This window comes from Rissa tridactyla, chromosome 4 (genome assembly GCF_028500815.1).
Source record: "Rissa tridactyla isolate bRisTri1 chromosome 4, bRisTri1.patW.cur.20221130, whole genome shotgun sequence".
In the NCBI taxonomy this organism is placed as follows: Eukaryota; Metazoa; Chordata; class Aves; order Charadriiformes; family Laridae; genus Rissa; species Rissa tridactyla.
The window spans coordinates 26272026-26285451 of NC_071469.1; the positions used below are offsets into that span (position 1 = coordinate 26272026).

Here is a 13426-nt window from a genome sequence, read left to right on the forward strand (position 1 = left end):
ATATATTTTGCTGCTACCTGAAAGCCTTACACAGAGACACAGCTCTTAGTGTCATGATTATCATTCAGGTAGTCTGTGTTGCTAAAAATTGCATCCTTGAAATAACATTCTAATATGTTGTGAATGCAATAATTTAAGTGCTAGCATTTCATGTCGTTATGTACAACCTCCATATTCTTTGTACCATTCTTCAGTGAATCACTTGTCTAAACTAAGGCTTTTGATAAGATTCAGAGGATGAGATACATACTCGTATGGTAGAAATGCTGTCCCGAGTCAGGGTCACTTGGGATAAAGGAAGAGAAGTGAGTTTTTAGAGTTTCTTCTGCATGTACTAATTGATGAGTTAACACTTAACTGCTTCTAATTTTTCTATTTTTTTTTAATTGCTATTGTTGTGTGTCACAGGCTCTGTGACAAACTGAGGAAGGTCAGAGGGGCTACAAAAGCAGGGAACATAATTCTTGTGGGAGATAACGTCTCCCTATACCAGTGTAGACTAGGTAAATGTTGTGTTGGGGGAACCATGTTTTTAGATGGTGCATTAACTGCTTTTGTGGAGCAAATAAACAGAAATGTTCCAGCAGAAAAAAACCAGCAGTTATTTGTTATAAACAAGTCTTGTGCATGGCTTTTAATCTGTGAAATATTCACCTTGTAACAATGACCAAAACAGAGTTACATTTGGCATCCCTACTGGAGCAAAAATGTTAAACCTCTTAGAATAACGTTTGCTTTCTAAAAGAGAGTTGCACAAAAATAAAGCAGCAGCTTAGAAAAATGTTGGGGAATGAAGAGGACAGAATACTTCCAGGCAATGTGGAAGTGATCTAAATACAGTACAGTAGTGACTTCAAATAAATGCTTAAAAGACATGAAGGAGATCAAAAGATAGCTGATGTCACCCCAAAAAGTATAGCCAAATGATAGAAGTAGAAATGTTAGATAAACTTCAGCAGTTAAATATGAAAATGCAGTAAGGCAGGTTTAAAAAAGAAGTTGACAAAAAGTTTGCAAAGTTATATAAACTGATAAACTCTGTTTAATGCCCTAGTAACACTAGGTAAAGAGATGATCAAACTAGAAAAATTGTTCAGGGGAGACAGAATGTATTCATTCTTTTTTACATCCGTCTTGACCAGGGAGACTGTTGGCAGGCTCCAACATAGAAATACATCAGAAGATTGGCCTCAGATTTGGAGGGACCTGTGTTGGGACTTCTGCGATTCCATAGCATAAATGACAAATAACTTGGAAAATATGGTGATAAGTGACCCCGTTTGTGATAGTGTGATGATGCTAAATTTTCCAAAATGGAGAAAGGTAAGTTTACTGCATTCCAGGAAGTCTTATACTAGATGCTGCTAGGACATGAATGGGATGTAGCAGCTTTTCCAGAGAATGCAGGGGAAGCCACAAGTGATGGTTCTTTTGCACTGTTGCAAGGTGCAACATAATAAAACCTAATTTGCTGTGGACTTGTGTGGTCTCTGCCCCTTTTTTTTTTTTTTATTTCCCCCTAGTCTCCTCCCTTACCACTTAAATGTTTTTGGGTTTGTGTTACCCTACAAAAACTTACATTGTATCCTGGTTATCTAAATCCTTGTATAAGAACTTTCATGTTGTCCTCATATTACGCTTTCTCACCATGATACACCTGCAAAATCCCATGACAGTTTCTTTGCATCATTCTGACTTCAATGCTAGTTTTATTTTCTTGTACTTCCAACTGAATGTTTTTGAGAATGCTAAATAGGTTAATATTTAATTTCAGACTAAATGCACGTACTTTGCTGACAGCCAAAACAAAGGAATAAAGGCTAAGTTCTCCCTGTTTCCCTAAATGGGGTATTCCTGAGATCACCTCTGTCTAGGACCTTATTTTCTTGAAACCCCTCACAAAGCCTAAATATATTTGACAGCTCTGTACCACTGAACGTTTGAATCTATTGGGCAATTTCAGCTGAGTTTTGGGGAGGCTAGGGAATGAGGAGCACAAGTGAAAGACCATAATCTCCTGAGTATTATTCTTTATAAAGAAGTAGGCTAAAAGTAGTGTTTATGAGGCTGCCTTTGTTTAATCCTCTTTTTCAGGATTAATGGTAATTTTAATGTTTCATAGTAAGCACTTTGTCTACCAGAAAATACATCTAATTCTGAAGAAATGTTAACCAGAAAATACATCTAATTCTGAAGAAATGTTAACCAATGTGGGACCTATTCCCTCATCAACTTTCTTTAACTAATAGCTAATGATTCTGTATGCCAAGCTCTATCTTACAAAAAAAACCCAACCAAACACTTAGAGAAAATGATTACTTTAAGCAATCAATTTACTCAGACTCTAAGGTTTATTCTTTGTTTACAATGTCTTTTTTTATGTCATAGGTATTCAGAATAGTTTATGAGGTTGCAAGTTTTTTATTTATGAAAAGACTGATTACATGCAGAAAAAACTTCAGTCTTTGGAGGAAATGAGAGTGGGACAAATATTCAAACCTGTTCTGTGCAAATCCTCTTAAAAAAGGAAAAGTTGACAACAGTGTAGGAAGTATAGCAATATATCTCTTTGGTTGGATTAGAAGCTCTGCATTTACTTCTGACACAAAGAGAAAGAAAGCAGAAAGTGGAAACTAAATTAGATTAATAAGAACAGTCATGAAAAATAGTGCGAATATATGAGAGGGGAAAGGCCATGGTAGTAGATAACAGGATGCACCAACAAAGAGACATCAAGAGCGATGATGATTCACTTGTAAATACATCACCATTTCTCAGGGAGACTGAAGCAATTGGTCTGTTCCTTGCAGAATAGGGGAAACTACTAACACAGTGTGCCAAGAAAGTTGATTCCTGTTTAACACCTTTTTAACGTTGGTATTTGCCAACAAGTTAAGCTGCAAGTTAGTGACCAGCAATGAGGGTGTAACACCTCAGCTTGAAATAGTGGAGCGGGAAGGAAAGCATGTAAAATATTTTGAAATAACCTGGTGCAGATTAGCTCAGAAACTTAAATAACTGTCTGAAGTGATCTTAAAACCACTAACAGCTGTTTTGGAGTATTCATGGACAGCTGTGGGGATGAGTTAGAAAAACTGTTCTTGGAATATTAAGGAAGGCCAAATCTTGAAAAAGTAGAAAATAGACTGATTATTTTTCCAGAACTTGATTTGTGAACACTAAGTAGCAAACACAGATTTGTCAAGAAAAATTACACTCTTATATCGTAGAAGGAATTTACAAGGATGAAGCGGTGGTTTTCTGTATCTTGATGCAATTATTTTTTTTGAAAGAATTTCATAGGCTGTTCTAATAAGCTCTTCAGTAAAATATAGTAAAACTGAATATGGTCTATGATAAACTCACAACTGTCCGGATACCTTTGTAGCTACTAAACTGTTCACTGTTAAGATTAGAGGAGTTAACAAAATGGATTTCACATGTTGGTATTCTTGATCTGGTTTTCTCTCTGAAGATTTTGTTAAGCATTTCTATATTGCATCATCTAGACTATTGTTTTGTTTGCAGATGGACTTCAGATATGTTGGAAAACAGAACTGAAATCCAGTATCCAGTCTTGGATGTGGCTTAGAGGGTAGAACAAGGTTAATAGGTGTAAAATTCAGCAAAGATGACTAAAATTGTACTTTAGGAAAACCAAGTCATTTTAGAGGCAATGGAATGAATTGTCTGTCTATGGAGGCTGTAAAAGTTTTCTGTGAATGTTTTTGAGCAGGTTTGATAGACTTGTAGACAAATGATGTAGATGTAAAAGGTCATGTGTTTATTTGGGCAGTAAGTTTGCTAGCCTTTGAACTCCCTTCCAGCCTCTCTTTCTGTGCTCTGTGCCCAGAGAATATGAGCTAATGATATCCTATATATACTAACCATAGGTTCTTGATAGAGGTTTTTTTTCCCAATGAGTTATAAGGAGCATCAAAATGGTGGTTTATTGTGTTTTTCGTTTGCTTGTTTGTTTTTATGGAGGTTATATCTGTAACTCTGAAATTTCTGTGCACCTGAAAAATACAATAAATGCACCTTTTTCAGTACCTTGTTAGAAATAAGATAACAGTTGTATTTTGGAGGGAATTGAAAGAAGTCAGAGGCAAGGCAAATCACTTGATATCTTGTAATTAGTTAAAAGCTACTGTCTTACTCATTCTGCCTTAGTGAGAATTTTCAAGGAAATCTGAAGTTTTCAGGAATCTGAAGCTTGCCAAGTGCTGTCTCATGTCATGTCATCTGCTGTGCATGCAGTGAACTAGACCTGTGTCAGTGAGGAAGTTACTGACCTCTCCTTTTGAATGTCGTCTTCGGGGATGATGTTACTTTGGCATCTTCTGCCAAGTCTAAATTATACATTTTCTTTCTTAATAGCTGTAATGTTCTCTTACTTAACTTCACTTGAAAAAGATGTGTGAGAGAGCTGAGAAAGCTTCTGTCTTCAGAAACATGTAGCCAAATTTTTTTTTTAAATGTAAAAATATGATTTTGTTTCATTTGTACTTTAGACATATCTGGAGAAAAGGATGACAGATATTTCCCAGTTTTCAGCAAAGATATAACAAGTTTAATTGACAAAGTGTTATATTCTGTCCCTGCTACATACTATTGTTGTTTCTGTTAGCTGGAGTATTTTGTGAATTATTAGAAGTAACACTAAGTAGTAGTTGTCAAAACAAATACAAATGTTGTGATGTGGTCCGTATTTTTTTTATACATTAGTTTTTAGTAAGTAATTATTCTGGATTATGACTGCAGGCCTTTCATAATTTACATGAAAGAGCATGGTTTGATGCAGTATGGTTTTTTGAGCATCTTCTGATAGTTTTAAGAGAAAATACAAAATGCCAAATTGTAAGCTAACTATTCATCTAGCTGCACAAACAATAAAATGTTTTCAAACTGGTGTATTCTGTTGTAAAGAAAAAGGACTGTTTCATTCTTTAAACCTGATGTACTCCTGAAGCCCGTAATATAAATGTAACCTTCTTAATTATGTTTCTATTGCTACACAACTGTGTTGCTCTTGTTAACATTTTCTATCCATGCACATGCCTGGTGCTAGTAGAACCATGCTGAATGGTTAAAGTACACGAGAGCTTGTTTCTCTCCACAGACATCAGAAACTAGTAGTTGATTGGTGTTTTAAGTCTTTCTCTTTTTATCTAAATACCATTGGGTAGTAAATATATTGTTTTCTAGTGATTGTTTAAAATAATTAGTTTTAAGGTAGGGAGGAAATGATGCATAAATATTTTCCTTGCTAATCTTAACAATATCAATTTAACTTGCTGCCCACGAGAGGGTGCTGTCTGCTAGCAGCTTGAACTACAAAAAAAGTTCTGGTATCGTAGTCCAAGGCTGAATTATTGTGTTTATAATCCAAATTGCTGTAATAAATAACTAGCGTTATTTGTTTTAGTTTGTACATGGATTCACAGAATATTGGGAGAAAGTCTTAAAGCGATGTAGTTATTTTGTGCTATTACGGTCATTCCCATGTACTTAGCTCTTGTTCACTACTTTTCACTCACAGATTTGAGAGTATGAAAGATGCAAACATTGGTCTGTTTTACAGACTGCAGATGTGAAAGAAATGACTCTCCAGAGGTTAATCAGGCCTGTGGCAGAGAAGCTAAGATTTTTATGTTGCAGCTTCAGGTTGGGCTGCACCAAGCTTGTTATTGAGATATTTAACACTTGAGCAGAACAACCACTGTAGAGAAAAACAGGCATCTACCTAAAGGACGATATTGCTAGCAAAATAGCAGGTCAGTTCCCTGATTGAGTACTTCTGGAGTACTCCCTGCTATAACTGTAGTTATTTTCTATACCATTCTAAATCATATTTAATGAAATAAAATTGTGTTCTCTCTTCTTTCTGCCCCATACTCTATTTAACTTTTTCCCATTGTTATCTTTGTATGTGGTAAAAGATGCACTAATTTTCTGCAGGGTGTGTTTTTTCCTTTTGAAGGTATCGGAACGGGTAGAGAGAAGACTTCAGGAGATAGAACAAGAAATGCGTGCTGAAAGACAGCTTGTCGAAAGGCGCCAGGACCAACTGGGACACATGTCTCTTCAATTACAAGAGGTATGCAAATGACAACTTCCTGTGTATTTAGGATTAAGTTAGGAACTTGCTGCATTTGTGATCCTGTACCTGTCAAACTGGCAAATGTACTCCTATCTTTGGCACATTCTTTTAACTTTTAACAGTACAGGTCTGCTTGTTTTGGTGACCAGATGATAACAAGTACAGTCTCTGTTCTTCATGATAGTGTCTTGTCTATGTTTAGACCTTTTTGGTAACTGGCACAAACATTCTTTAAAAGAACCCACCCACTATGGCCTTCCTCAAACCCCAAGCAAACAAAAGCAAGTCATTAGCTGGATTGTCTCAATTTAAAACATTTTGTTTTCTAAAATGTAAACTTAGGTTGCAGTGAGCAGTTTATTTTTAATTAATTTCAACAAGCAATCGAATGCACTGTAGTGGCCAGACAGCTTTTCATTGCTTTTCAGACCGTTTCATTCAACGGTATCTGATGAAATATAAAATATTGTTTAGGATACAAATACAAATGTTTATACTATGAATTAAAATTGGAGAGAGCTAGTAGCTTTTTTCAGTTTCTTCTAGGTAATGTATGAAAAATACATCTCTCTGTTTCTGATTTTACTGCTATTTGGAAAACCTTAATACAGTGTAACTTTTTATTTCACTCCCCTTAAGATATGATTTGCAATGTTATCTCTATGCAATAGAATTCTATAGTTGAGAAGAAATGTGCAGTTCCTTGTTTTTCAGTTGTAATATTAGCAATAGAATACATGCTTTTTGGAAGGCAGTTCTTTTATATTGTGCAGTGATATTGAAGAATCTTAATATAGACTGATGCTTCATATTTCATGTAAGGCTAGAGACTCTTCAAAGAGGTCATATTTAAGAAGATAAGATGCTCTTTTGATATAGATAAAAAGTAATGTTTATCAAAATGCGTGTAGTGCTTCTGCTAGTATTTCAGAAAGTTACTGTTTCATTTTTTTTCCCCCTATTGATGTCCTAGTGGGTGAAAAGAACTAGAGTGCTTTATTAGTTTTCATTGCTCTTTAATATGCCTATGTCCATTTCTAGATTCTCCGGTTCTCCTTCAGTCCGGTAGAGGGATGCTTAATGAAATGAGCTGGTGTCATTTGATAGTGTTATCTGCAGATTGGAATCTTCTTTTTTATCCTTTTAAAGGGATAATGACTTGTATCTGCCATGGTTTCCTTAAAATGAAAACTTGAATTCAAGCAAATGAATTCAGACATATTTCAAAGACTTTCATATGATTGGCTATGTGATCATAAGCCCTCCAGCTGGATACCTTTTTTCCTAGCAGCTCATTTTTTGAATTTAATGCAAAATTAATATGAAATACTAAGTATGTACCTGACCTTCCATTCCCCTAAGCTGTCTAGCTATAGATGAAGATGTTTTAATCCTTTCTCCTGCAAATTCTATTTTGTTCCATGCATATTTTTGTAAATTATTTTTCCTGAAGAGACCTTTTTCTATTTAAAAGATTTTTTGACACCACTATTCAAAACTTCGAGATGTAGTCCTCATTCTCAGTTTACTGGAAAGCTCAATAACTAGTAGTCTGCTTAGTAAACTTTTACTATTAGGAATTTGCCCAAGCCAAGATCAAGAGCCAGTCCTGACTGGAACAGGTTAATTCCACACACCATATGTTCATAGCTGCTGCTATCACGTTCTTGGTGATTACCTTCACTCTCTCAAGCAGGGGCTCATATCTCCAAGTCGTCCTTCTGGGTGGCTGATCTTAGTTGTGACTCTGGATTTCTTGGACTGGTCTCTTGTCACTGTATTTGGAAATTCTTATAAAATATATTTACCCCCGATGCAATGAATTATGGATTTTTCAGGAGCTTCTAACCTTAATATGCAGAATAGAACCAGTTGAGAAGCGTAGAAGGGAGCTTCTTTCAGTAGGTATTAGGCAATCTTTCTTTGACAGAGTACAGAGGAATATGGAGAGGGTATCACCCTTGAAACGCAGACTTCCATTACACTCACAGTAGCAACAAACAGTATGTCCTCTTCTTGCTACTTCTTCTGTCTCCATAGCTGTCTTAACAGCTTGGAGAACATCTCTGCTGTGAGAGTTGCAACTTCCTATATGCCAGATATCTTTAGACTCCAATATTGCTAAGGTCCTTAGATTTCAGACCTTTATTACAAGCTGCCATCCAGCTGTCCCATGTTCCTTCCCCACTGAACATTCATGTTAATTTGTCCTTCTGTAGGTACAAAATGGTCTCACTTTTGCATGGTGTTTGTATTTATCAGGAATAGTTCAACATCTCTTGAATAGCTAGCTGAGCTCTTTTGCTCTCACTTTGGCAAACTGGACCACCATGTGCCCTACATTTTGAAAACCACTTATTTTTGAGAGCAAAATAGTCTGGATCATGTACGCGCTGCCTCTCCCGAGACGCTTCTGTGTAGGAGAGCTTCATGAAGATGACTACTTTGTTATGGAATATAAATTATAGGATAGGGATATGACAATATCTGAGGAGGCAAAAAGCTTAGAACTGATCTAATCTCAAATTAAAAACAATCAGGAAAAAATGCCAACATCAAAACAGTGTGAGAACTGGGTGTAGCAGATTTGAATTTTTGAGCCTCTGGCTTTTGATTTTTCAAATTTTTTTCTTATGTGGTGTTATAGATGAATGGTTTCAATATGGCAAACCAAGTAGAATGAATAATGTAACTTGTGACTATGAAATATTTACAGTTTATAAATAGTTTAAAAAGGTTGTCATTTCAACAATGTATTTTGAAGATGAGTAGTATTTGGCATCTTGTTGATTTGTTCATTCCTCAGTCCCAGTTATTAAAAAAATCCTTTTACATACCCTAGTGAGAATAAAGTAAATAACTAAATATTTTGCTGCAATTGTTATTTAGATGAAGCATGTTTCTACATAATTTTTGAGAAGTGCTTTTTATTTTGTTATTCTGTTTCTTGTCCTTTGTAATTTGAATTAGGAGTTAGATGGACTCTTAGCTCCGTCAGTGGCCTCAGTCTTGTGGTGATCATTACGTGGATGTAATGTTCTGTTAAAGTCTTTTTCTGTCCTCTTTTATTTCTCCAAGATGCTTCCCAAATAACATTACTGGAAGGGAGGCTAGGGTTTGGACTGAGTTCTGAAATCCCGTTGTTTAATATGGCCTGAATGATTTACAAAGGAAATGCTACTTAAAGCATTTGTGGCTATTTAATGAGACAATTTTTTCATTAGTTTGCCTGTTATACATTTCAAAGCAAACAATGTTAATATGTTGTTATTTTTTAAGGAAAGTGCAGTGCCTATAACTGACCACTACTTGTCAGTATTTTACCATTTTAAGAAAATAATCTTCCTAAATCTCAATTATTAAATTACATATTTTCAGGATCTAACTGAACATGATGATACATTTGTTTCGATCTTTCTCTTGCCTGTGTTGTCATTCTGTCTGTCTTTTGCATGATGTGCAAAGTGTTTATTTGTATTGCACTATTATTATAATAATAGACTGGTTATTAACCGAGATGATATCTAGTTGTATACTGACTATAAAAAAAGCTTGTCATAAAATTTTGCATCTTTAACATCTAAATTTGCATTGTTATTTTGATTCTGTAGTCTGTATGTGCTGCGTGTAGGTGGATAAAAATTATTTTCTCCACATTTTTATGTATCTTTTCAATTAGTGTGTATTGGTGTATTTAAACACTATCTGTTTAAACAGAAATTACTGCAAATTAGAAAATTGCAAAACAGAAATTCATGCAAATCATACATCTTCAGTTTCTTCTGTATTCCTGATACAAACATGTTTCTGATTAGAAAGGAGAACAAATATGCTCATCTTGCTAGTGCTACTGGCATGTATGTATGGGTTGCTTCAACAAAATACACTTCTTGTGTAAACTAAAACTATTTTGATATTCTTCAGTGCTTTATTTTGAACATGAAGACACCATCACCTTGTACTCTTTGTTTGCATTTTTGCATCCATTTTCTAAATCAAGATCGTGTACCATTCTTAAAAATGGGCTTTAAAAAGCTTTTGGATGCATTGAATGTCCTGGATGGCTTCTCTAATTCCCGTGCTTGGCTTCCTGCGTTTGGGTGAGATGAGTCTGTGTGTTCATGCTTTGCACGCTTTAGGTGAACAGAATCATTTTTATAGGACATTTTGAACCCACTAACTGTAGTAAGGCAATGACTATAGTTATGTCTTAAGCTAATAACTTGGATAGGTCAGGAAGTATTTTTTTTCCTTCGTGCAACTGGATACTTAGGTTCTGTTTAACTGCCGCTGCACATGCTGTAAAGTGCAAGAAGCTGGTGGACTTTCAACAGAGAGTGGGGTAGACTGACGGCCAAAAGCGTTACTAAAATTTCTCTTTTGCATGTCTTTATCTCTGATGTTTTTAAAACAAACGTAAACTTGATCTGTGCTCTGAGCCATCTGGATGTTTTAATGCATACTTGATACTTGCTCCTTGGCTCTGTGCTATGCCACCTGTGGCTAATGGTTTCTGGTTTGATTGTAATTTGAATCTTACTCTGTCTTGGAACACGAGCAAGTCTCATACATATCTGTCACTAAAATAGCTAGGCACTATGTCTTTAAATGCCTGGCTGGTATGTCTCCATGGCTTACCCATGCTAGCTCCTAATGTAGCAAATTAGGAAAGAATTTTCATTCAGATTAGGATGTGGTACATTTTTGCTTTATTTTTAAATATAGCATGAGACTGGTCTGCTTGTGTATTTCTGCTAGTATGAACATAATTCACTGATCAGTCTCACTTTGAAGGAGTGAATTGCAGTTTGTGGTCTGTGCATTACTTTGAAATAATCTGATTTTATTTAAAAAACCAAAACCCAAACCCTAAGAAAAGTTCGTAGTAGGCTTAAATTGCAGTAAAAGTTACAATTTGCGATTGGAAGACTTTCATAAGTTGGAAAGATTGAGAACTGTTGTTACAGAGGCCTCCACATAGTTTTCCCCATATATAAGAAAAACTGTCTAGCAAGGAGTAAATTATTTTATCTATTTGAAGTTTTGGAGTTCGATATGCTGTTGTGTGGATGAGGTATGTTGAGTTGGGGTCTGCTGGGTATGGTAGTATTCTAGTACTGTCTCATGCTAGTGAACCCTTTAAAAAGACCTGTAAGAATTGCTCTACTGGGTCAAATCAAAAGCTCAGCTGGCCTGTCAGGGACAAGAGCCTGTTTCTGACCACCTAGGCAAGCAGTGTAACCTCTAGCTGGTCCATCCCAAAACCATGCTGTGAAGACACCTTTACATGGAAGTCCTCGGTTTCCTTGTGGCTTCCTCCATGCCTGCGCCCTCCAAGGCCTCGTCAACCTCCTTTTCAGCCTCCTGTTGGCCAACATGGACATTAATGCTTTCAAGAGGAGGATCTTGGTGGAGGAATCCTGATGACTGTAAGCCTGTTCCTGTTCCTTGGTGCTTCAGCACTGCCAGGCAGAGCTCTCCTGGGCAGTATCTGCCTGCTGCTTAGAAGCCATCAGGGAGGAGCATGTGTTGGAACCCTTGTCTTCAGCATCCCCTTCCTAGTTCCCATTTTTGACTGTTTGACTCCCTCAACCCCTTCTTTGGAGACAACAAATGAAATCAAAGAATCAGTTGGATCTTTACACGATTTGGGTTTTTTGCTTTTTCTTTAACCCTTCTTTCCCCAAGAGAAACCTTTAGTGGAGAACAGAGTGGCGCAAACCAGCGAAAGTGAATTATTTAAAAAGGATTAGAAGGAGGAGGGAAAATACAAAATTAACTTTTACCTGAATCGTCAGTAACAGATGATGTTTGCCTGGCTGCGGATGACCGCATGTTTCCATTTCTTAATGACACTTCAATTGGTTAACTGTTTGTCTACCTAGGACCTGCTGGGAAAATGCATGTTTCACAATTGTTGCAGTGCATGTGTGGTATGTTTAATGTATTGTAATATCACATTCTTTTTTGTAGTATTTTAACTCTGATACATATATGAACTGTTTTTTTCTTAAAAATGAAATGGTTATGGGCTATTTTTTCAATCTATAGAGAAAATAAAGCTGAATATTATATTTGTAGTATCAGTGATAGGAAGGACTGCCTTTTGAAGTTATTGCTATTTAATAGCTTAAATATCATTCAATGATCCTGACAAGTTGAAATGGCATATCAATTTCAGTGGTTTCTTCTGGGAATTAGGATGTACTACTGATGTAAAGACATACTTCTCACCTTCAGTAGGGAAATCTTTGAAAATTTTCCTACTATTTCTAATTTTCGCCCAGCTTTAACATTTTCCTTACGGTGTCGACATCTCTAGCAAAATCTGCATATGAAAACACGCATTCTTGGTCCTATATTAAGTATTAATTTAGAGCCAAAAATAAGGTTGGCATAAAATTGACTCTATATAACAGAGCTTCTAATTTTGCTAATAAAAATGAAGCTGAATTGCAGTTAGTATACATCATATATCCCTAGCAGACTGTTCTGAACTGGTACTTCTAGTCATTAAAAAAACCCACCCAAATTTGTGCATTAGTTGAAGTGGTGAGCTGCTTTGATTTTTGTTCATGTAGCTTTTTGTCAGCTCTCCTTAGAGTCTTTTTGAATAAAATGGGAGTGTGTCAGGTCTGGGCGCAATGTTGAGTTTGTTAGTTGACTGGAATGATAGATTTGAATCTGTACCAAATACTTAAATGTGTTAGTCTTGCAGTATCTGATTATGAATCAGTAAGATTAAAAGTGTAATTCTTTATGTAGCATAGTATTTTCAGTGGCATAGTTAGGATAAATGTCTTCCACAGTCTCAGTTTTTACTGTAAACTGTTCAAACAGGAGAGTAGTCCAAACTATATTGAAACCCTTATGTTTCCTGAGGTGAGGATATAAGACTGAGATAAATATATAAATCCATTTATTTTCTCCCCAAAGCTACTTTTAAAAACAAAACTTCTAAAGCTGAATGCCTAGCTTCGCTGAGGTTGATTAATACCTTGCCTTCTGTTTTCATCTGGTGAAATCGTTCCCCCGTACATAATGAAGAGAAAATGTTCAAAAACTGCATGAAATTGCACTAATTATAGGGGCAAATTTCAGGGATAATTGTTTAAGGAGATACTCCTTTAAAATGTAAAATAAAAATGCTGCTCAGAAAGAACAGACTGGGGAAAAAGACCTTTCTGGACAGGCTATGCATTTCTGCTGTTGTTCTGTTTTAGTTTTAGCGAGTAATGGTGGAAGGAATAGATGTACTTATGCGTCAAAATATTGGATGAAAGTAAAAGGTGTATGCTAAGGTCTCTAACTGGTTTGTGGCTA

The 13426-nt window shown here is 35.9% G+C and overlaps 1 protein-coding gene across 9 annotated transcripts in view; it reads left to right on the forward strand.

The window, feature by feature from the left end:
* Window positions 1-13426, forward strand: part of CEP128 (centrosomal protein 128) — a 139394-nt gene that overhangs the window by 20351 nt on the left and 105617 nt on the right. For 8 of the 9 annotated variants that reach the window (XM_054200140.1, XM_054200145.1, XM_054200143.1 and 5 more), the window contains one exon: window positions 5984-6100. In XM_054200140.1, the coding sequence (XP_054056115.1) occupies window positions 5984-6100 (117 nt within the window). Of the gene's footprint in view, window positions 1-1184; window positions 1324-5983; window positions 6101-13426 lie in introns of those variants that run through there. The other variant, XM_054200148.1, reaches the window with a different exon arrangement.